This window comes from Gopherus flavomarginatus (genome assembly GCF_025201925.1).
Source record: "Gopherus flavomarginatus isolate rGopFla2 chromosome 13 unlocalized genomic scaffold, rGopFla2.mat.asm SUPER_13_unloc_1, whole genome shotgun sequence".
Classification (NCBI taxonomy): domain Eukaryota; kingdom Metazoa; phylum Chordata; order Testudines; family Testudinidae; genus Gopherus; species Gopherus flavomarginatus.
This window is the reverse complement of record NW_026114609.1, coordinates 2,795,226-2,820,630: the sequence shown is the minus strand read 5'-3', so window position 1 is coordinate 2,820,630 and position 25,405 is coordinate 2,795,226. Positions and strand designations below refer to the sequence as shown.

The 25,405-nt window shown below is 46.6% G+C and overlaps 1 protein-coding gene across 1 annotated transcript in view; it reads left to right on the top strand.

Moving 5' to 3' along the window:
- LOC127040990 (zinc finger protein 3-like) overlaps nt 1–25,405 on the top strand; it is a 107,095-nt gene that overhangs the window by 19,565 nt on the left and 62,125 nt on the right. Inside the window, exon 7 of the mRNA XM_050935507.1 lies at nt 1,068–1,415. Coding sequence (XP_050791464.1) covers nt 1,068–1,415 — 348 coding nt within the window. The remainder of the gene's footprint in view (nt 1–1,067; nt 1,416–25,405) is intronic.

The following is a 25,405-nucleotide window of genomic DNA, read 5'->3' as shown; positions in this document are numbered from 1 at the left end:
GAAAAGGCAATACGCCGCATTTATTGAAAATAGAACAATTCGCATAAGTGTTCAGTCACACATCACACACACAAACACACACACACTGTCCCGCCAGTCAGTGTTACAGTTACCAGTCCAGAGTCTAGAGCAACCTAGTGGCCAGCTAGGTTGATCATGGGTAGGAGGAGCTGGGTTCCGTTGGTCATGACACGATGCTCCGGGGAAGTCTTGGCAGGATGAACCCAAAGTTTCATGGCAAGGCACCTTGTTTATATAGTGATTTTCCTTCATTGGGACCAATGAGTTTTGCACCGTCATGCTGTATTCAATTGTTTGACAGTGCTTGTTATCTTAAATTGTCCTTCTCATCCTTTATCTTATTTTTTCATTAAGTCCCTCAGGGAGTTCTCCCAGGCTGGTTTTGATCACAGCTATCTTGTCCTCACTGATAGGTGCCTGTCTTATCTTTAAAATCATCAGTCTGCCCTCCTCTGACATTTCAATAGGAGCATGTTGCAGCCTCCTGGTGTCCTTGCGTCTTTCTTCAGTTCTTCCCTCATACATATGGTTCAGCGATGACCTTCACACTTATCTCTTAACATGTACATTCCTTATTCAAACATAAAACAGAATTAATTTACACAGAACATTTTACACAGGAACATCAAATTGCCATGCAAAAGAAAACAACCATGGCATTCTTTTACTTATTTTAAAATGCTAAACCTACAACAAATTGGTGACCTTCAAAGGTCTGTTACTGCCTTGAAATCAGTCCAGACACAGATTCTGGCTGATGTATCTCTACCCACTGGCCCATTAGCCATTCCTTTCTGTTACTCAAAAAGGGTGGCTGGCAGGATGTGCTTAGATCATACACCAATACACTTAATGCACGCTTCATAATTATTAGTTATCCTTCATTCCAAATTATATAAAATACAAACATAAAATCCTACTACAACATTTGGGGGAAGAGTTTGGGGGAGTTCAGTTCCTGATTTTTATTTGACCTCTCTCCAGTACTTGTTTTGGTTTGGCCTTCCCCTTTCCATCCCTGTCTGAGGTTTCTGTCTCTATCACAGCAGGTGATGCAATGGTACGTGAGAAAGAGGAGCAGAATTCTCTGCAGGAAAATGTTGAGCAAGTGGATAAACACAGAGAATTATTGCAAAGATCAAAAAGGAATGTGTCCAGGAGTCATGAGCAGGGAAACTCCTGTGAGAGTCAGCACCGACCAGAAAAAGAGCAGGGAAACCAGCCAGGGGAGAAGGTGGGTAAATTAATTTCACGAGAAGGAACTCAGAAGGACCTCAAGGAAACCACAACACAGCAGGAAATCCTTATGGGAAAGAGCAAAAATACATGCACTGTGTGTGGGAAAAACTTACGTGACTATTCAGCCCGTAAAGAGCATCATAGAATCCACACAAGTGAGAAACCCTGTGAATGCAGTGAGTGTGGGAAAACTTTCAAGTGCGGCTCACATCTTATTTCCCATCAGAGAATCCACACAGGGGAAAAGCCCCATGGATGCAGTGAGTGTGGGAAAACCTTCAGCCGCAGCTCACACCTTATTACCCATCAGAGAATCCACACAGGGGAGAGGCCCTATGAATGCAGTGAGTGTGGGAAAAATTTCACTCACAGATTCAGCCTTATTAATCATCAGAGAATCCACATGGGGGAAAGGCCCTTTAAATGCCATGAGTGTGGAAAATGCTTCATTAACACCTCAACTCTTTCTAAACATCAGAGAATCCACACAGGGCAGAGGCCCTATGAATGTAGTGAGTGTGGGAAAAACTTCACTCACAGATCAGGTCTTTCTGAACATCAGAGAATCCACACAGGGGAGAGGCCCTATGAATGTAGTGAGTGTGGGAAAAACTTCACTCACAGATCAGGTCTTTCTGAACATCAGAGAATCCACACAGAGGAGAGGCCGTAGGAATGCAACGAGTGTGGGAAAACTTTCAATCGGAGCTCAAACCTTATTACTCATCAGAGAATCCACACAGGAGAGCGACCCTATGAATGCAGTGAGTGTGGGAAAACCTTCGCTTGGCACTCAGCCCATGTTAGTCATCAGAGAATCTGCCAGGGAGCTCAACACCATAAAAACCTCTAGGGCAGGGCTGCACAACTCGTAAAGCAGTGAGGGCCATATTACTCCAAAGAAAACATCTGAATGCTGAACTCCCCTCCCCACCCAGCAGCGACAGAACACCACCCCCACCAAAACACACACACACTCAGTGCTGCCTGCACTGTGGAAACAAACCCTCCTTCCCCAGTGCCACCCCGCTGAAACAGCTGTGGGCCAAAAAGGAAGATTGGGGGGGATACTTTATTAAGAATTTTTCAATTAAAGCAAACTATTTTTTAAATTATTATTTTTTTATGAATCAGGGAAAAATGAAAAACACCTGTTTTGTTGAAAGAAAACTTTGTACTTTTCATAATTACCTTGCAAATTTAATGAGAAATATTGCATCTCTTTTGGGCAACAAGCTTGTTGTATTCAGGGGTCATATCTGAAGTGGATATTTTCATTATGTCTTCCAAATGGTCGTCAGTCAGAGAAGAACATTGCTTGTTTTTATTCATGTTCGTGGTGGAAAATGATTTTTCACATATGTAGGTGCTTCCGAAAATGCTGAATGTTTTCAGTGCAACTTCAATAAGATTCTTGTATTTTTCATCATCCAGACTTTTGTAGAAGTCCCACAGGCTGCTTTCTCTGTACTTATATCGGTAAACTGCCGAACATTGAAGTTCAGTAACTTCCAAATGCAAATCTACTGGCACTTCCTCTGGATCCACAGAAAAGGGATCTTCAATCAGCTTCAGCTGGACATCGTCGTCTTTAGACAAAGTAAGTCTTCTGTCAAATTCTTCAATCAAAAGATTGATGTGCTTTGCATATTTTTCTCCTAACTCAGCGTGTTTGTGCTGAGGGATACACTGTGCACAAGTGGGAAAGTGACACATTTCACCTTTTGACAGCCGACTTCTGAAAAGTTTCAATTTCATTTTGAAAGCTTTCACTGCTGCACACATTTGAAATATAAGTTGATTTTTTCCCTCTGAAGTTGAATGTTGAGATCATTCAGGTGTGCTGTAATATCACAAAAGAAAAAGAGATCTTGATTCCAGGACTCATTTTCAAGCTCTGGGAATTTTATTGGCCCATTTTCTACGAATTTTGCTACCTCTTCTTTCAAAGGAATGAAACAGCGGAGCACTTTTCCTCGACTCAACCACCTCACTTCCGTATGACTGCACTCAGTGTTTACCTCTTCAAGAAGGGCTCAAAATGTCCTATGTTTTAGTCCTCTATAACGGATGTAGTTTACAATGGAAACTATCATTGACATTACATGCTCAGATTTTAAGACTTTCTACACAAAACCTGCTGATGTAAATGCAGTGATGTTTGGTTATTTGTCTCCCAATAAATTCTTCAAGAAGAGTAACTGCTCCAACATTTTTTCCACACATAACTGGAGCACTATCAGTACAAATGGCCATCAAGTTTGTGAAATCTAATCCTGACTTATCATTCATGCACTTTATCACTTCACTGGAGATTTCTTTTCCGGTTGTGTGACCTGTCATGGAGCACATGCCAGCAAGTTCTTCAGTAATTTCAAAGTTATTATCAATACCTCTAATAAAAATAAGAAGTTGGGCGGTGTCTTTTAAATCGGTGCTTTCATCCCTAGCTAGGGAGTAAAAGCAGAATTCACTGACTCTCTGCTTTAACTGATCACTTAGATTGGTAGAAATGTCAGCTATTCTTCTCTGTACCGTCATGCGTGCTAGACTGACATTCTCAAATATTTCCCTCTTTTCTGGACATAACTCAGATACAGCAATCAAGATACACTTTTTTAAAAACTCACCTTCTGTGAAGCATTTCCCAACAGCAGCAATTTCCTTAGACATTTGAAAGCTTACTTTAGTAACTGTATCATTCTCAGTATGTACGTATTTCTTCGTCCATTCAGTGTTGAAGACGCTGTGCTCTGATTCTCTTTTTCTTTTCACTCATGGTAGCCATTATGAAGCTCAAGATTTTATTGAATAAATTCATGCACAAGGGAAACACCCATAGTCACACACAAAGAGAAGAGATCTCTCACGGTGCATGGCCCACTAGCAAGGCACTGACAGTGTGTGGAAGCCTGTAGAGGGGGAAAGAAACAGCGTGCATAGGGTGACCAGATCACAGCAGTAAAATAGAACCCATCCCCTCCCCTCTCAACCCCACCATCACACCCCTCTTCACTCCCTAACCCCTCGCTGGCTTGCTGCATCCCTCCTAGTCAGTGCCCCACTCACCTCTTTTCAATTCCTCTCTCTGCTGCCAGAAACCCCCATGCCCACCCTAGAATCCCTGCTGCCTCACTGCTCGCCTCTTTGCCCACTCGCCTGCCTCCAACTCACTGCTCTCCCCAATGCGCCCCCCCCCCCTCGAAGTATAAAGCCTCATTCAAAGACCCAGGGATCACTATATTACTGCACACAGCAGTCAGTGCAGTTGTAGATAAATCTCTGCATTATCCATTTTTGTATAACTTGTATATCACTTTGTATTGAACCTTGGTAGTATGTTATAGCGAGCCCCTAAGGTAGTATAATTAAGGTGAAAGAAAAATGTCTTTTTGCTAGAAGTAGAATAAGATCTTCCCTCCACTTGGTAATCAGTTGCCCTGTTGAATGAATGAGGTGTGAATGAGAAAGGCAAGGAAGGCAGCACTTCCAGACAGCTGCAACCCTTGTAGAGGGGCTGGGAGCCAGAGCAAGGGTTCATATTACAAATAAGGCATAAATAGTCAACAGCGAGGATGATTGACCACAGGAACAAGCTACCAAGGAAAGCGGTGGATTTGCCATCTCCTGATGTCATTTAATGAAGACTAGATGCCTTCTGGAATGTGTTTGCCCCCAAAGTAGCTCTTGTGTCATACAGGAGGCCTGTGATATGCAGGGGGTCAGATTAGATACTGTAATGGTCTCTTCTGGCCATAAAGTTGACTAATGTCTGAGAAAACTGAGTGTAGCATTGAGAGCAGCGTCTGATGTTTTCCTGTCTAGCCAGCTTGCTTCCTAGAACGAATGCTCCTTGAGTGGGGTGATCCACAGGGAGTAGCTCAAACCTCCAAAGTGCCTGGCCAGGGGCAGGACATTAGCATAGCAAGGGAGGGGTGTGGCAGTGACATCACAAAGGCCTTTTGCAAGACCTCAGACTATTGGTCAAAGGTGGTGGGGAGGTGGTGGCCTCACAGAGAGCTGCTGATATCAGCCAGGCAGGACAGAGGCAAGGGGCCAGGGAAACCTCAGAGACCCCTGTGGCTTTGCTTCAGCAAGTCTCCTTCTCCAGGTCTCTCTTTGAGGACTGAGAGAGTATTCGGGTCCACGGATGTGAGCGCCAGGAGGAACCTCTTTTAAATTTTCTCCTTCCCTTTTGTCAAGGTATGATTCCCCACTCTGAACCTTAGCGTCCAAAAGATGGGGTACCTGCATAAACCACCCTAAGCTTAATTACTAGCTTAGAAATGGTAGAGCTGCCACCCCCAAAAATATAGTGTTTTGGGACACTTTCTGGCCCCCAAACCCTTCCCTGGGGACCCCAAGACCCCAAACCCCTTGGATCTCAAAACAAAGGGAAATAAACCAATTCCCTCCTTTCTTCTTCCCAGATTCACCCCTCCCTGGGTTACACTGGGAGATCACTGTGATTCAAACTCCTTGAATCCAAAAACAGAGAGGAAATTCACCTTCCCCCCCTTCTCTCCCACTCCCAGACTCTCCCTGAGAGAGAGACAGCGATCCTAACACAGAGAGAAATCAGGCTTTTCCTCCCACCTTCTCTCCTTTCTCCCACCAATTCCCTGGTGAGTCCAGACCCCGTCCTCTGGGGTCTCACACAAGAATAGAAAAAACAATCAGGTTCTTAAAAAGGGAAAAACTTTTAATTAAAGAAAGAAAAAAAGTAAAACTTATCTCTGTAAAATCAAGATGGAAAATGTTACAGGGTCTCTCAGCTTATAGACACCAGAGAGAATCCTTCCCCCAGCACAAATACAAGTTGCAGCAAACAGAGATACAATCCTTTCAGCAAAATACACATTTGCAAATAAAGAAAACAAAATACTAAACCGTCTTTCTAACTGGTACTTACTAAATTGACCAGAAGAGCCTGTATCAGAGAGATTGGAGAGAAACCTGGTTGCACGTCTGGTCCCTCTGAGCCCTCAGAGTGAACAACAACCAAACACTAACAGCACATACAAAGACTTCCCTCCCTCAAGATTTGAAAGTGTCCTGTCCCCTGATTGGTCTTCTGGTCAGGTGACAGCCAGGCTCACTGAGCTTGTTAACCCTTTACAGGCAAAAGAGACATGAAGTACTCCTGTTCTATTAACCCTTAACTATCTGTTTATGACACCTTTTAGTGATTTTACTAGAAAACAACCGTCCCTGTTTAGAAGGTAAGAGCTTCCTCAAGGTTTGAAACCTGTTCAGTCTGATCCATTAGGTGACAGTTGAATTCTAGGCATGGAAAACACGAGCTTAAGGAGGCAGAATTTTATTCTGTACCTGGGATTTTGTCCCTCAGAATCACTGGGGACATTAGGGTTTGTCCTTTTTGTTTCACCTTTTTCTCCATCCATGCCTTCCTCCTTTCTCTTTGTCTCTTGCTTCTAGTGTCCTTTCACCTGTTCCCCTCCCAACACCAAGAGTGAGGGGTGTGTGTGTGTGTTTGTGTGTTGCGGGGGAGTGCTCTGCAGCTCCCACTGTGGGACGTCCACCCAAAAATGTGGGGGCTGAAATAGTGCTCGGGCAGTGATCCCCACCGGTGACCTGGGCCATCCTTTGGGCTCTCTGGTGAGAACCCTCGGCCTCCCGTCCTCAGTCTCTACCCTGACTGGCTGAGCAGGGGGTTATTGACAGGGAGGAGACTCAAGTCCTTGTTGTTCTCTTTTAAGACCAAGTAAATAAGTCATAACCACTTATATGTTTGATGAATTTTGCTGCTTCTCTGCATTAATGGTCTCTGAGCAGTTCATGATTCTCTCTAACATTGCAGTTCTCCTAAAATACTTGCTGAATAATTAGTATGCACTGTTGTTGGTATGCAGCTCATTCGAGAACACTTTATTCAGGTTGTTCAATGTCTGAAATTCAAGATCCGATGGTTTGTTTGTGAATCAGGGGTCCTAGTCCCTCTTGGGTCCTATTCCTAACTCTGCCAGTGACTGGCTGTGTGATCTAAGACAAGTCAATTCTCCTTTCTCAGCCTTAGCTTCTCCCTCTTTCAAGTAGGGATAATAATGATCCGCTCCTACCTACCTCACGGTGGGTGAAATGCGGGGATCCATTGGAGAGTGTCACTAGTGTAACCCTTCTGCCCCTCTGAGTTGGCAGCAACAAGGGCCGGGTTCAGTATCCAGGGGTTCAGTTTCAATAACACAATGAATAACCGGCTCGAGCCCCCACCCAGTGACCTGGGACAATTACATACCACCCCCCCTGGGTTCCTCTAGGAGGCAATACTTCCCCACTCGCAAGCACGGAGTCCGAGTGTAGCAAAATCCTTTTAATAAAGGAGAGAAACAATGCAGCATCCCATTGGAGAAACACCACAAACAGGATAACACAAACCATGAGCAAAAAACCCCACCTCGAAGTACATTTGGCAGTGTCTAAAATCCATATCACCTCAGAGTTCAAAAGTTCATCTGCAGGGTTCTGCCCCACCCCCAGCCTGGGTGGAAATGGGGGGGCACACAGGGTGTAAAAGGGGCACCTTACGTGGGCCGAGGCCGACTGCCCCGCCTCTCCGTGGAGATCTGCTGCAGCCTTCACCACGATCAGCTCTGCTCTGCTCCTCCAGCCATCCCCGCAAACTGCTCTGCTCCACTTGCTGTTCCACAAGCTGCTCCACCATATGCTCCACTCCACCAGCCGTCCCATGAACTACTCCAGCTGGCCCTACACATTGCTCAGTTCTTCTCTGCTGCACTAGGCCACTCCAACCATCCTGCAAACTGCTCTGCTCCACTTGCTGTTCAACAAGCCGCTCCAACCGTTCCACACACTACTCCGCTCCACCATATGCTACGCTCCACCAGCCGTCCCATGAACTACTCCAGCTGGCCCTACACATTGCTCAGTTCTTCTCTGCTGCACTAGGCCACTCCAACCATCCTGCAAACTGCTCTGCCAGCCACTTAGCAATATATCTCTTAAGTTCCCCCACTAGTTAACACAGCACTCAGTGATCTCAGCTCTTACTGATTTCAGCTTGTAGTAGTGGAGCCCCAGTGCTGGTGCAAAGTGAATTCAGCTCAGCAGCCTCTAGCTAGGTTCCAGAAAGGAGGTGCAATTGGTATGCCAGGCACTCAAAGGTGCCCCATACCATCAGGTACACATACCTATCCCCAACCTCTCTCAATTCACTGGGTTTTGGCATCCATGTCCCTTGTCTAGCGAGTGCTACTTAATTGATGTTGAGACTTTCTGTCATAAAGCAGTCTCATAGTTCCTCATTCACGTAATCAGGGTGACAGCACTTTATTCCTCCTGCCCCAGTAATGAAGAAATTGGGGATCTTAGAGCTGTCAAAATAACCATCTCAGGCTGCCATGGGCTATGCTAGGCAGGGTGGGTGTGCCAATGCAAACCCCTGAAATTCTTTCCACACTCCCCATAGTTCACCACCAGATGTCAGGGTAGATCTCATCCTGACTCTGCTCACTTCCTCCCCCCAGTCGAGAATTTGTCGTCCCGACAAATCACATTCCCTAATATACCAACTCACTGGTCCCCTCCAAAGGGCCTCAGATAGCCCACTTTAGCTTTCACAAACCTGTGTGCTAAATGTATTGGCTCTTCACTAGTCACCCCAGGTGCATCGTAAGTTAACCGTTTCACTGGTCTTATTACCCTGTCTCGCCTATTGAGAATCCCTGTTGATGTGATAGGGGGGACACCCTCTTGAGTGACGGATGGAGAGGTTTCCCGTGAGGTCCCCTCAGATACTGACATAGGCCCCTGCATTTCTAGTTCTAACAGTGGAGGGTCAAAGGTGCTCAGGACATGCTCCATCTGTATGTCGCCACTGTCCAATAACCTGTGTATGTCATCACACGGGGGTCCCACCAGTGGCTCAGGAGTGTCAGGAATGGGCCTAAATACTTCTGCCATGGGGTTTAGGGTGAAAGAGGAGGTGTTCTCTTTTGATTCAGCTTATCGAGACTGAAATCTTGTCTTCATCCCAGGTTACACCACTGTTGTGTCTTCCTCCTCAGACTCACTCTCAGATGTGCTGAGTAGGTGTAGGTTAGCTGCAGGTGGCCATCTGTCACATTGGAAGGCGGCTTTGGTACAGCACCTTCGTTCTGCCCAGTTGCCCTCTTGTGGCCCATCTCATAAGGGGTGCCTACCAATTCCCCCACAGGGAGCAAAAGGTTTCTATGAACGGTCTTTGTCTGCTCTGGACCCTCTTCAGGTTTGATCTTGTAGACCGGCAGGTCTAGCTTTTCCATCAGCAAGTAAGGTATTGCCTTCCATCTTGCAGACACACCCTAGCATCATGTTGATGTTTGTTGCAGTCTCTGTTCTTCCAGGCTGCAGATATAGCTAAGTGATAAGCATCCCACAGCTTTTCTCGTAGTCGGGATACATATTGCTGATGAGTTTCATAGCTGTCGCCATCCTCTGATACACCAAAGCACAGGTATATGGGTAATCTTGCTTCTCGCCCAAACATCAAGAGATATGGGGTGACTCCCATAGCATCGTTCTTTGTGGCGTTGTAGGCGTGCACCAGAAATGCGACATGTTGTCTTCCGGTTGCCTTCTGCTCTGGCCGCAAAGTCCCTAACATATCTAATAGGATTTGGTTGAACCTTTTGGGTTGAGGTCCACCTTGTGGGTGATAAGGCATTGTCCTCAACTTTTTAATTCCTGCTGTCCTAGCACCTTCTAGTGCATAATATGAGGTATCGTATCACATTTACTCAGAGCAGATTATGACATAATAGACTAGCTGAAATAGTCTATTATATTTGTATTTTTTTATTTTGAAATTATTAAGAGCATCAACTACCTAGCTCAGATCGAAGCATCTTAGCTAATGTTTGTGATCTAAGTGTCTCCTCTTTGTGTGCGACGAGACAATTTAACACACTCTGACAAACAGGAGATGCTTTTGTTTTGCAACAAAATATTTTTGCAAAGAACTTTCATCCCACTTGTTTTGATTTCGAGAAACAAACTGGTTTAGTCTGAAGGGGATTTTCTGACAAAAATGGTTTCAATGAAATTTCCCCACCATCTCGATTCCTGGGCTCTATCCCTGCCTCTGGGGGGGTTTGCTGTTTGTTAGAACAGGAGTCAGGACTGGTGGCTTCTCTTTCTGGCTCTGCCACCGCCTTGCTGTGTAGGCCCTTGGGTAGGTCACTTCCCTTCTCTGTATCTCAGGCTCCTCCCCATCTGTCCAATGGGAACAGGGACAATTCTCAAACTCTGGGCAGTCATGAGCTTGAGTGAGATAAGGGGCGTTAAAACCCTCTGTGAAGGAGAAAGGGGAGTTTCACGGTGTTTAGCACCAAGGAATTCTGAAGTTTGCTAAAATGTCTAGTCTGTGGAAACAAGAAATGGTCGGGACCAAACTTTTTTAACCACTACCTTTTTTAAGTCCATTCAGGGATGTGAGTCCCTGTCTCTTAGGTACCTGGGGTTCCTTGCCAGCAGGACAGAAGAGGTTCCTGCCTCTGTTTTTGTGGCCTAAACAAACCAGGTGTTGTGCCCCAGGTCTCCTCTGAGATACCTGAAAAAGAACATCTTCCCATCCATGAACGGGACAGGACCTATCTTAGAAAGGGGAACAAAGAGACCCCTGAGACTTACAGACTAGCTAGCCTTACTTCCATAGCTTGAGAGATACTGGAATACATTCTTAAACAATCAGTTTGTCAGTAGCATCTACAGGATACTTTGGTTCTTAGGATTAGTGAGCGTGGATTTGTCAAGAACAAATCATTCCAAACCAATCCTCTTTCCTTCTTTGGCAGGGCTCCGGGCCTAGTGGAGGCCGGTAAACAGTAGATGGGATCTAGCTCGGTGTTATTAAGGCTTTTGACAGAGTCCCGTAGGACATTCTCACAAGTAAACGAGGGAAATGTGGTCTAGATGCAATCAGTGTGATGTGGGTGCAGAGCTGTTGAAAGCCTAGATTCCAAGAGCCCTTCTCCATGTCTGGCTGTCCAACAGAGAGGGTGTACCTAGTGGGTCCGGCAGGGATCAGTCCGGGGTCTGGTACTATTCAATATTTTCATTACTGATTTGGAAAATGGAGTGGAGAGCATGCTTCTAAAATTTGCAAATGACACCAAGCACTTTGGAGCACAGGACTGGAATTCAAAATGCCTTTAACAAATTGGAGAATTGGTCTTCTTGAGCCAAACTCCATAGCTGGGCCCCTCTCTCTAGACTGGGATAAAGTGAAACCCCAGAGCCAAACACTCCTCTTCCTGGACAGTGCGCTCGCCCTTGAATGGTCAGATGTTGCTTAGCACTGTCAGAGCAGCTTTGGCTGGGGGATTCTCCCAGAAATTTCCAATAGCGAGAAAGTATGAAATCCCCATCAATGAAACTCACCGCTCCATTAACTCCAGCATAGCACACTCCCTCTCAAAGGCAGGGGGAGCGGCCATGAGGGCCTGCTTGTAATTGCCAGCTGTGAGAGGGAGTGTTCAGCAGTGGTTAGCAAAGGGGCCTGGAAAGAAGGACTGCTGGGTCCCATCCATTCTTCTGACACTTGGTGTGATCCTGAGCCAGTAGCTTCCCCACCCCAGGCCTGTTTCTCATCAGTAGGGTTGGGGTCGCAGTTCCAACAGCCCAGGGGGGTTGGGAGGCTCCATGAAGGTGTGTAAAGTGCTGGGATTTCAGGATCCCAGAGGCGCTGTCACCCCCACGCTAGGGTGATGTTCTGCACCCCCTGCTGCTGGCCAAGTTTCTCCTTTCCCTGGCAAAAAGACAGACTCTTGTTTTCCCAAACAGCCGATCACCCAGTGTCATCACCCTGCCTAGGGAGTAGCTCAAACCTCTAAAGTGCCTGGGCAGGGGCAGGACATTAGCACAGCAAGGGAGGGGTGTGGCAGTGACATCACAAAGGCCTTTTGCAGGACCTCAGACTATTAGTCAGAGGTGGTGGGGAGGTGATGACCTCACAGAAAGATGCTGACATCAGCCAGGCAGGACAGGGGCGAGGAGCCAAGGAAACCTCAGAGACCCCTGTGGCTTTGCTTCAGCAAGTCTCCTTCTCGAGGTCTCTCTTTGAGGACTGAGAGAGTATTCGGGTTCACGTATGTGAGTGCCAGGAGGAACTTCTTTCGAGTTTTCCTCCTTCCCTTTTCGCTGATTTTACTAGAAAAACAGCCGTCCCTGTTTAGAAGGTAAGAGCCTCCTCGAGGGAAGGGGTGTCATGAGGCATCACAGTTCGGATGCTAGGTGCCCCCCCAATGTAAGGAAGTTCCTGCCACCCTGCTCTGTGTTCGCGGTGCGGGAGAGAGCAGCATTCCACGGCAGTGATTTGCTCCTGGCTGCCAGAGCAGAGCAGCAGGCTCAGCTGTCAGAACTTCCCAGAGCAATGAATGGGGCGGGGCCCATGGCTCTGTAGCAGGAATGCAGGACAGGCGAGTTCACAGGCGGGCATTGTGGGATACTGGAGGAGGCCAGTTATGGTGATATAATGAACAGCAGCGTCTACTCTGTCACTTCAAGTTTGCTTCAAAAAGCTCTAGACCTTTCATCGAAGTTGTTTTATTTTGTCAGCAAAACAGGGCAGTTTTGTCGCCAGATGTGGCATTGCAGTGTGTGCACCAGCCACAAGCTGCCGACTGAGGTAGTGTTGTGTGTTTTTCACACACCTGAGCAACATAATTCTGCTGAAACAACTTTGTAGTGCAAGACCTGGCCAAAGATTCACTCACAAACAACTTGTAAGGAAAATGTCACCTGCTCCTGTGCTTTGCAGAATCCAAATACAAGCAAAGCTTGTCAGGCCCCAGTGGTGATGGCAGGGAGTCAGGTGTGGGCAAACACTGTGTTTTAGCCACCCATGGGTTAGCTGGCTAAAGCATCTGTTTTGTAAACAGGAGATCCTGGGTTCAACTCCTGGTGGTGCCTTGCTGACTGGTTGTTGGGGCACCTGCTATTGGCTACTGTCAGAAGAGAGGATTCAGAGCTAGATGGGCCTTTGTCTAGCCCAGTGTGGTTTTTCTTATGGTTTAAATAACACTCACAGGTGATAGAAAAGGCCTAAAAATCAACAGGCCCAGGCCTGTATCTTCCTCTCTTTCCCTGGCTTTAGCCCAAAGAGGGGCCTAGGGATTTAAATAACAAGCAAAACCTGGGAATCCAGGACAAGACATGTATTTAGTCTCATTTAACCATGTCAGCTATTTACTAATTAGTCCGCTTGGCACAAAAGTTTATGCAGCTGTTTTCCCATGTATCCTCAAAAATATGTAATACTAAAGGTCAAGGTATGTACCTTATACTCCCTTCAAAATGATAAATGTATCCGCAACAGATGTATCTTGTATCCCCTTCCCCAAAATAATCATGTATTCTGTGTGACCTGTTATCTATAGGTCAGTATAATGACGTTTACTAAAGTTGTTTGTTACTGATTATAAAAGGGACTCATGTCCCCCATGTAAGGTGTGCTCTTCTCTGGCATTAGTCGAGAAGAAACACCCGCTCAGCTAAACAAAAATAAAGGTGTGGTACCCGTCTTCTTGTTCTCCGTGCCTCCTTGGTGTAATTAGGTAAGCTCCAGGGGGAAACGGGCCCTGTTTGGCCAACACAGGCACTGATAATAGAGTTACTGAAAGTTTGGGAGTTAGCAGCGGGTAGGTCAGTGCTCCAGTCCCCACACAGATGACACTCTCCCTCTGGGACAGGGGCAGGTCTGAGCTCTCACCCGAACGCTCATTGTGGCTGTCAGAATCTGTGAGCAGCTTGTTTAGTTTATGCCAAAGGTTGAGTCCTGCTTTGTGCACTGTGTGTGAGAATGAAAATCCTAAACTGCCTCTTGAAATAACGAATGCAGCAGGACGTGTTATTGTCCCTGCCCCAAGGCAGACAGACCAATGGAGAAATGCCATCAAGTCCAAGGTAATACTCCACTGCCATTTTACCTTTTTTGCTTGCTAAACTCCTTATCTGCCTGGCCCAGGCTGTCCTCTGCCTCAGCTGCTGCTCCCAGCCTGCTCTAGAGTCAAACATGGAGTGCTCCCAGAGGAACAGAGACTGGGACGGGGCAGCAGCCTGGGTTGGGCTGGGAAGATGCTGGGATTTCTGGTTCCCTGAGAACTGGCCCGGCTCCCTTCTCAACAGCGAACAAATCAATTCCACATCCCCTCCCCAGAAAAATCAGCCTAGAGCCAAGGGCAGCCGGGGACGATTCCCTCTAGTTCCCACCGAGGCAGGAGAGAACCCAGGGTGTTTCTAGGAAAGCTTATGGAACTGACGTGGGGAAACCAGCCTTTAATAACAGGCAGTTCCAGTTTAAGCTAAGTGTTTTTAACAATTTCTACAACATTAAAAAACCCTTCAATCGTAGTGTCACCACCCATAAAATTGCTTCAGCCTTATAGGTTCCTAAGTGCACAACTAAACATCTCTTCAAATCCAAGGGAATGGAAATCAGTCAATGTTCAGAGTCATCCCACATAAAAGAACCATGTTGTGGTACATACTGGCCCCACCATGTGGTCGTCGCCTTTCCCTCCTCTCTGTTAAAAGTTTTAGTATTTTGCACAGAAACTTTCTTCCCTCAGGAGAGACCTGGGAACCAGGGCTGCCAGCCAGACAAACACCTTTAAGAGGAGGCGTAATCTGTCAAAAAGTGATCTCCCTCCTTCAGTTCAGTGACACCCTGAAATGTTACTTATCAGGGCAGAGCCGGAGGACTGAAAGCAGCTACATCAAACCACTGTGTAGCTAACAGGAATGAACACAAACACTCCCTTGTATCTGAAGAGATGTTTAGTTTTACCCTTTGCAAACTTCAAGGCTAAAGGGAAAGGTGATGGTGGTATCAGATATAAAGAGTGAAACATGAAACAATCATCATAGTTATGCCCATAGCAACTGTAAATATTTATAAATTCTTCTTATTATCATCAGTGTATTATTTTCTCTGTCATCTAGAAATTGACTAGATCTTGAGCAAGAAATTTGGATCTTGACAAAATAATCAACTACCCCTCATTAAGATAATGGACTTGACACCCACTCGGGTGTCTCCACGCAGGTTCAAGTACTAACAACTGTGGTACCTTACAGCCATAGCTTTTAATCAGGGCAATACATTGATACAAATTCCTGTTAAATCATTTCTCAGGCAGAGTCCATCGCCCACATTCCTTAAGGCACTGGGCCACCATGTGGACGTTTCATTTCCCTCCTAAATTACACAGAGAGGCACAATTTCGTTTGCACAGATCCAATCACAGTAAAACCTCCCTGTATCTCTTGTCTGAGCCAGGGCATTCGATTGCAGTGAACCCTTCTCTCCTGCAATGGCAATGGTCAGACAGAGGGGATGTGGCCACCTTCACCTCTGACAGTGAGATATTGGCTCGGCTCTTTCTTTCTGCTGCTGTTGTTAGTCCATGAAACATCAGGGATGGAATGCAAGGCTGAGCTCACATACCAATCCCCTGAAACATTTCAGTGCCCCAGAGAAATCCTGCCCCCGGCTATTGGAATGATATAGTAGAGATTTGAATAGGAAAGGGACTGTCTGAATTGTCAGTGTGGGGAATGAACAACAATCTATAGCAATATCATTAGCCACAAACACACTAATCATGCTCCAGCTGGAAGGAAAATGGGCAGGAACTCTTGCTGTTCACCATGTACACACTTACACTAATGCACAGCCGTGAGTGTGCTGGGGGAGCTTGTCTGAGCAATTTGAAGTGACAAGTGTGTGAGAACAGAATCATTGTGTAGTGCAGTAGCTGTACATCAAGTAGTCATAGCCGAGTGGTTAAGGTGATGGATTAGAAATCAATTGGGGTCTTCCCATGCAGGTTTGAATCCTGCTAACTATGGTGGCATTAGTGTGTTGTCAGTACTGTTGTCTTAATGCTGGAGCCAGATCTGGTCTCACTCTGAGGCTGTCTGTACTTAAAATGCTGCTGTGACACTGCTCTAGCACTGCAGAGTAGAGAGTTGCTACAGTGAGGGGAGGGGTTTTCCATCCCTGTAATAGCTACATTGACAGAACAATATTTCCTTTTGTTTAGCACTATCTAACTATGGTTTAGGTCAGCTTAATTATACTGGTTTTGGGGTTTTTCACACCCTGAAAGACGTACTTGTTAGAGGGTTTATCCCATCACCCTCCCATTCCCTGGTCCTTCTCACGTGACCAGAGAGCAGCAATGCACTAAGTTCAAAGGTGCAAACAATTCAATGTTTATTGGGGTAAACTTCCAGCAAGCAATGATTCCAATTTCCTTCCTCAGTGTCCCCCTTCCCAGCTCTGACACCACAGAGGCTTGCCTGTGTCCCTGTTACCCTTCCCTGTTCCTATTTCCCCCCTTAGCAAAACATAATTCTAATTCCCCTACCGCAATTCCCATTCCCCCTCTTACTTCCTAACTGACTGCAGACTATATAGTAAACTTGAGTTCTGCTTAGCTATACCCTAACCAATCATTTTACAGAAATTTAACTAACCAATCCTAACATAGTGTAACATGATTATCTAACCAATTATACCCCACCACCTTAATTGGTTTACACCCAACACATTAATTATACAGCAGACAGAAATAGTCACAGAACCAGACAGAGATTATACAGACAAGCAATAGGAAAGTGGGGACTACAGTGATAGAACAACAAGAAATGAGGATTTCACACCTCAGTTATTGGTAAGTGAATTATTCCCAGACAGGATGCTATCATGGTAGAGGTTGTGGGTGCTGCTTGCTTAACTGTCTGGCCCCCAGGGCAGGATTTTGAGGTTCACCATTACTCCCTCAGAATGCCAGCACCCATCTTTTGTTCACTTAAAACGTGAGCAGGGAGATTACAACACCGCAGAACTCATGGAGCTCCAGGAAATGTGTAACTTTAGGTCCGGGTGAGTGTGTCTAAAAATCAGCTGTGCTGTAGAAGGTCTCTAGGAGTTGAAAGAGATGTGCCATCTCGACCGCCCTAAAGAGTTCATCAACTATTAATGAAAACTAGGGTTCATAAGTCATATTCTTTCTAGTATCAGGATGATGGACTGGTCTAAAGTGCTAGTTATAAAAAAATTTTTTTTCCAATCCCTTGGCTGTTCTGGTCTCTGCATAGAGATGTGATTTCACATCCCACTCTTGATATTACCATTAATTCTATCCGGAGAAAATGGCCTCACTTCAATCTCCTTTGGAACAATAGAACCCCATTTGCTTAGCCTTTCTATTCCAGTAGCTGTGAGAGAAGCTCCAAACCAGGGGAAACAGGGCCCGTTCTCTCGACCCATCAGTTTTTGTCTTCCTTCATTCCAAGCCATTTCCTCAGATACATCCATATTTCCCACACTTTTATGAAACTTTAGGCTCATCATTTAATTGCCACACAACTGTACTTATGAAGTGAAGTGAAACACAATATTTTTTGGATATTCTTGCAGAAGAGTTTTGCTTTCTGATCTGGAATTGAACAGGGGCTACCCGAGGGGGACAATGCTGCTCCCTTTTCTTTGCTCATCCAAAAAACATAAGTTTGTGGTGCCCTTTGTTTCCTTGTTCTTCAAACACCTGTCGGGGTGGCCAAGGGAGACTTGGTCCTGACTCTCAGGGTCCCTCCCTGCCCTACCTTTCTATATGATTCTGTTGTGTGGGTTTGCGCTGTGTCACTGTTCCACGCTGAGCTGTTTTGCACAGTGTCACTTTGCCCTCTGATGCATTGTTTCGTGTTGTATGGTTTTGCACTGGCTTGTGTTGCGTTGGTTTGAGCTGAGCTCTTTTGCAGTGTGTCATTTTGCCCCATGGGGCGTTCATTTGCATGGTGCTGAATTGTCGGGCTTTGCACTCCTACGTGTTGTCTCTTTGTGCTATCAAATGTCATTTCACAGTGAATCGTTAGATTGTGATATTTCCACTTTTGTTGTTGTTTATATTACATTGCGATGGCATCGAATTATAGAGCTGTACGGCTGCAAGGGCCCTGGAGAGGTCATGAAATCCAGCCCTCTCTGCTGAAGCAGGGTCAAGCAGAGACGATGCATTGGGGGCATGTGGGATCAAGTGCCCACAGCAGCCGGCCCAGGCAGGGAGCAGAAGGAGGGAACCAGAGCCAGAGCGGGTTGTCTATGGGACCAAGTATATGCAGAGTATCCTTGACAGAGGTTTGTTCAACCTGTTCTTAAAAACCTCCTAGGACAGAGACTCCACAGAAACCCTTGGGAGCCTATTCCAGAGCTTAACTACCCTCAGAGTTAGAAAGCTGTTCCCAACATCTAACGTGAATCTCGCTGGCTGCAGATTAAGTCCATTACTTCTTGTCCTACCATCAGTGGACATGGAGACCAATTGATCATTGTCCTATTTATAAAGACCAAACTTTTCCCCCTGCAATTATCCATTAAATGGTTACTATCCCCTCTTCTTGCCTGGTGTACAATGGAAGAGGAGAAAATACTCTCTTAACATAGGATGCAAATGTCAGTTTGTTCTCTCTTCATGTTTTACTGAAGCTCAGAGAGAGGAAGAAACATGACCTGCCAAAGAGCACAGAGAGTTTGTTTCATTTTGATCTGTGACTATTACCAGAAGAGTGACACCTAAGATTTGTCGCAACCACCCACCATGGGGCTTGATTTATGATGGTGGGATTAAGAGCATCATGCTCTACCAACAGAGCTAACTAGATTTAAAGTCAGTCAACTGCCCAGTTCCAGTGTAGAAGGAGCCTGAAGGTTTTATTTGTGAGCTGATGTTCCCTGTCTGACATTTGTCTGACATTTGCCTTCTTTCCTGGTTTGTTATGTCTCCAGCGAGCAAACCAGAGCTGTCACTGGGCTGGTTAGATGCTGCTTTCTAGACCAGAGAGCTGGGGTTAATTCAGCATGCTGCTGCCATCGGCTGGTCAGAGTAACCAGGGCGGGAGGTTGGAATTTAGGATTCTCCCAACAAGGGGAGATGCTGTTGGACTCATCTAGTGGGGGAGAGTCTGAAAAAGTTTCTCGGTTCCCAGAGACGGGGCAGACAAGCTGGTGCCACACACACATTTTCATAGGGAATCAGGCCCCCCCTGGGAAAAACTCAAAAGAAGCCCAGACCCAGGAGTGTCAGAGAAGAGAATCACTGTTTGCTTTAAGAGATGGGTGAGGGAAACCTGCAGGTCCTTAGATCCCTCCAGCACCTGATAGAACCATTTGTGGGGAAAGTCTGGGGAAGCCAACGAGGACAAGGAGGGTGAAAAAGGCCTTGCAGCTGTTGTACAATAACCATGCTCTCAGCAGAAGGGTCCAGGGAGCTCTGCTCTCAGAACTCACAAGATAGCAAAGTTCAGAGCCCTGTTGCACGGAGTCAGACTGTGATCAGCTCACAGTGAGAGGAAGCAACACCCCTCCCTTGGTCTCTATGCCAGAGCTCCTATCATCTGAGTGTCCTTCCTGCAAGAGTCGGTTGCTGAGAGGGTTGCGATGGGGTAAATGAAGACAGAGGAGGATTGTTCCTCATGGATATTTTTGGTGTGTTTCTGTGATCCTGCTGGAGGAAGCATCCTTAGAGTTTGTTTCAGTGGCTTGTGTTGGGCTGAGGTTGTGACCCAGAGTACAGGGTTCCTGCACTCTCTGTTCTTAACCCCTTAGGGAGTGGACAATGGAGCACTGTCAGAAAGTGGATAGAAAGTAGCCTAAGAAAGTGTAGCATAAGTGAGAAAAAAAAACCATCAGCTCTCTAGTGGTCTAGTGTTTAGGATTTGGCACTTTCACTGCCATGGCCTGGGTTTCCCAGTCAGGGAAAAGTAACTTTAAACCAAAAAAGCTTCAGTTATTCTTCACTTGCAATGTAAACAAGCCTGTGGTTTTTTGCTGATTCCCCCATCTTCCCAGCATCTCCAGGGCAGGGCTGGCTCCAGGCACTAGTGCAGCAAGCAGTTTCCTGGGACGGCCAATGGAATGGGGAGGCTTCTGCGGCAGTTGGGCCCTCTCAGTCCCTCTCGGAGGGAAAGACTTGCTGCCAAAAGTGGCAGAGGTAGAGCTGCAGCTGATTGCAGCTTTTTTATATTTTTTTCCGCTTGTAGTGGCAAAAACACTGGAACTGGCCCTGCTCCATGGAAGACAATTTGTTCAATCCCAGATGAGTGGAGTTCTATCAGTTCTCAGCCTGAGTCCTTAGGGCTTAATCCTAAGGATATTGTCCCATCATGGGGCCATTTCCTTCCTCTCTTTCATACAGAAGCACAATTTTCCTTGCACAGCCACAGGAGCAGCAAGATCTTTCTCTGTCCCTTGTGCAAAGCAGGGGGCCAAATTCCATGGAAACAATGGATGAGTTGGGGCCCTGGGCACATCCAACCGTGGCAGTGAGATGTTCCCTCCTCTCTTTCTTTATGCCCCGTTGTTATTTCATGGATTGTCTGGGATGGGGGAAAAGCTGAGTTCACTCCAGGTGAAGGGTAAAAAGGACCCTCAAAGTCTCAGGACCCAACCCCTGCTACCAGGATCACCGAGGTGCTGGGGATTTGAGTAGGAAAGGGACTATGTGAATTGTCAAGGTGAGGAATGAATAACAATCCACAACCAGATCCACTTCATTAACCACTGACACAGACTAATCCTGCTGCAGAAAGAAGGAAACTGGGAGTGATTCTTTGCTGTGCAGCCATGGAAACAATGACCCAATTGCACCGCAGTGAATGTGCTGGGGAAGCTGGACTTTACAGGCAGGTGGCAATAGCAGATCCTAGAAATACCTGGAGCTTCCCACACCACTCCTGCCACCAGGGTCAGGTGTTGAGTGACTCACAGCGCCCCTCCCCTCCCATTACCTTCTAGCAGGAGGTGGCCGCACTCCCCACCCAATGCAGGGGAGAGGGATGAGTGTATCTCTGCACCCTGAGTCCGGGGCACACACTCTCTCTGCCCCACACATCAATTCTGGCCCTGCTGAAAAGTGACCCTAAGAACCAGCAGCCTCCAGGACAGCAGGTTTGGCCCTCAGAGCAGGGAATGTGTCCCCTATGCTGCTCTTAGGCCACTGGATGCTCTGGGAATAGGAGGGCTCTGAGTATGACCGACAGCCTATCTAGGGATGTAACTCAGTGGTAGAGTACATGCTTTGCATGTATGAGGCCCTGTGTTCAATCTCCAGCGTTTCGAGGTTCTTTGTTGTACTCTGCTGCTTTGCTCATGGCCAGCTGGGATGTGGCCCAGCAGTCTCCCTGCAGGAGTTTTAATCCTGCTGAGTGAGGGGCAAGTGCCAATTGAATGCAAGTTCTGGGGAGGTTTCTGCTCCTAAGTCACCTTGGTACATTTAAGATTCCCATCTGCTTTGCTGCTTGGGACAAGGGTAGATGAGAAGGGCGAATCCTCCAGCACTGGAGGGAAAGATCCCATCTGCACAGACAGAGAGGCAGACTAGACTTATTTCTTGTCTGGGCCCAATCTTTTCACCTGGTATAGCCCTTGTTCCAGCTCAGGTGATAGCTAGGGGATGTCTCATCACTGCAGCCATGTTTGTTCAGTTCCACCCCCTTATACAGCTTTGGTACAAGGCAGGAACCTTTTGTCTCTCTCCTGAGGAAAAGCCACAGGTTTAAGATGGATTCCTGTACCAGGTGACATGGTCACATGTCCTGTGAGACCTCAAGCCTTCACTCTTCCTGGCCTGACTCACAGATGGTGCAGGACAGAGCCATCTGCAGTCAATTGTCCTGGTTAATGAGAGCCATCAAGAGTCCAAACCACTATTAATGGCTCACACTTTGCATCATTGCAACAGGACCTCAGAGTTATAGTTCATATTTCTAGTTTCAGATACAGGAATGATCGGTTCATACAAATAGGATGAACACACACAGTAGATTATAAGCTTTGTAATGATACCTTACAAGAGACCTTTCGCATGAAGCATAGTCCAGTCACTTTATATTCACACTCATTAACATATTTTCATAAAATCACATGGAGTGCAACTTCACAGCAGGGAAAGGGTTTTACTAGGACACCTGGGAGCAGTTGAGTTTCATGTACAGGCTGTAGTATTAGTTCCTCCAGGTTTCTCATAAGCACACAGGGACCTTAACAGATGCTCTCGATACAGGAATGGCCCAGACACGATAAAGTGATGGCAATTGTATTTTCCTTTTTTATTTTTGCATTTCCAATGACATTTCTGTCTGTGATTTCGTTTTGCTTTGTATAACTGTGTTTTCTCCTGGATTTGATATTTAACTAAAAAAGAAAAATGCCTCAGGGCCGCGGATGGAGGATCACACTGGGGCTAGGACTGCTAAGAGAGCGAGAGTAGCAGGTTTTCTGTACTGTTTCTCGCTCTCTTTTTCTTGATTAGTTTCTCTTCTGCACGAAATTTGCCTCTTTTACATGTGAACCTGGTTAGCTCAATTGGACATCAGACTTTTAGTCTGAGAGTACAGGATCCAAGTCCCTGGTCAAACAGACACATAGTTCCCCCTGTGATATTCCTCAAGAACTTCAGAAGGACTCTTCTTGACTTCAGTTTTTCCTTTTCAGAAATTAGCCTTTCCTAGGAATGGCCCTTTACTGCCTGGGACTGAAGATGCTACTTCCTCACCTGTCCATTGACCTAGCAATCTGGAGGAAGAAAGGCCTCTGGGCCTGCAGCAAAGCTCCGTGCGCTGACTTTTTGAACAAATGCAGGGCTAGCCAGAGATGCATGTTCCCACTGAGTCCTCCCTGCCAGAAGTCAACAGAGATCAAAGGCCCCCATGCTGGTACCATGGTTTAAGGGCCAGCACTCAGGACTTTGAACCCTGAAATCAAAGTTTAAGTCTCAATGAGACCTTGGGGTCCTTTGGTTGCCAGCTAACCATCTTGGGATTTCCAAAGCTTCATCCTGTTCTCCCAAATGACATGGTAGCCTGATCTAATATTTAACTAAAAAATAATTTATCTGTGCACCAAATGGAGGAGCAAGATGGAACTAGGGCTGATAAGGGAGCAAGAATAGCAAATTTTCTGAATTTTCTGTCCTCTTTTTCTTGACTAGTTTCTCTTCTGCACCAAACTTTCCTTTCGTTGTGTGAGTCTGGCTAGCTCAATTGGTAGCACATCAGACTTTTAATCTGAGGGTCCAAGGTTCAAGTCCCTGGTCAAGTAAAGAAGGGGACTTTTCCTCCTGTGGTATTCCCCCCAAAACTGAAGAAGGCATCTCTTTAGGATGTTACTTAACATCACTCCCCCTGCCCCTGTAGGACTTGGCCTCCTCTAGGAAGGGCCATGTACTGCCTGGGACTGAAGGGGCAACTTCCTCTCATGCCCCTGGCTTCTCAGTCTGGATTAAGAAAGATCTTTCTGGGAGCTGCAGCAAACTGCTGCATGACAACTTGGTGAGTAAATGCAGGGCTGCCCCCACAGGGTCCATCCACACCAGAGCTCAGCACAAGTCTGGGGGATTCCTATGGTATAAGGGTCAGGACTTTGAATCCTGCAATCTGAGCTGAAGTATTGTTGGGATCTGAGGGCGGACAATTTCTGTGGCACAAACCCTGCTGGGTCTTCCAAGGCTCTGTCTTGCTTTCTCAAAGGCCATGAAAGCCTGTCTTTTACCTGCCAGCTGTTGTGACTTGAGCACAAGAGGGCACATTTGATCCAGAAGCCTGGCCGTGCCTGGAGTCCTGTAGGTAGGGATGCAAGCTCCATTTCCTCTGAGTCCTGAAGCTGGGCTGCAGCCTGGCCTAGGAGGCAGCCCTATTGGTTCACCTACTGGCCCAAAGTCACTTGTGCAGTGTTGGTGTCCACAGGAATGCTGAAGGGCCTAAGGGAGGGAGGCTCAATACTCTCCCCTATCAGTCAGGGAGGAAGAGAAGGGCTCAAGAGTGGGCAGGTTGATGGCTGGGCCTTCTAGCATTCGGTTGGGGATGAGGTGGGGAATGCGAACTGGGAGAAGCGGTTGCTGGCCTGTTAGGAATATCTCGGCCGGTGGCATAAGTGGACCTTGTCATTAGCCTACAAAGTTGTGATGCTCAAGACTTATCTTTTGGCTATGGGAAATTTCCTCAGCCATGTGTTTCCCTCTGCTCCACGAGTGCTGCTGAGACCAAACACGATGGCCTTCCTAGCCAATGGGAGCTGTGGAGTTGGTACTCAGGGCAGGGGCAGCACATAGAGATGCTTCCCCACCCTGGGGATGCTGGGACATGCCAGCCACTTCTGGGAGCGGTACGGAGGGACAGAGGTAGAGTGTGCAGGGAGTCACATCAATGTTGCTGGCACATCCCTGCATGATTCCCATGGCAGCACCAAACAAGGGTTGTTTTCCACTGCCCAGGAGACCCAGCCAGGGACTGATGTCCTGGAGATATGTTGGGAAAGGGACTGTCTGAATTCCCAAGGCAGGGAATGAACAATCTACAGCAACATCATTAACCACAAACACACTCTAACCATGCTCAAACCAGTAGGGAAATGGGCAGGAATTCTTGCTGTTCAGCCAGGGCCACACGTACAGAGCTGCACAGCAGTGAGTGAGCTGTGGAAGCTGGTCTGAGCAAACAATTGGAAATGACCCTTCAGTAAGAACAGAACCAGAGTGTAGAAAGGCCCCTGTGTTAAGTGGTTGTGGCTGAGTGCTTAGGGAGCTGGGTTGACGCCATAGGTGTCTTTCTGTGGAGATTTGATTCTTGCCAGCTAGGGAAGGCTGGCGTGTGGTGTCTTCATGGCTGTACTTTCAGTGATGCAGGTTTCTCTATCCCATTGTTCCATGGGCATCCTACTAGATTGCCAGCTGCCTTTCAACTGCAGTGTGGAGACTGTGTATGGGGAGAGACAGTGAGTGTGTCGAAGTACGTAGGAGCAGATCATTATTATCTCTACCAGAAAGAGGGAGAAGCTAAGGCTGAGAAAGGAGAATTAACTTGTCTTAGGTCACACAGCCAGGCAGTGGCAGAGTTGGGAATAGGACCCAAGAGCCCTGATTTTCAAACTAACCATCAGATCTTGAATTTCTGACATTGAATGACCTGAGTAAAGTGCTCTCAGATGAGCTCCAGACCAACAACAGTGCACAGTAATTATTCATCAAGTATTTGAGGAGAACTGCAATGTTACAGAGAATCATGAACTGCTCAGAGACAATTAATGCAGAGAAGCAGCAAAATTCATCAAACATATAACTGGTTATGA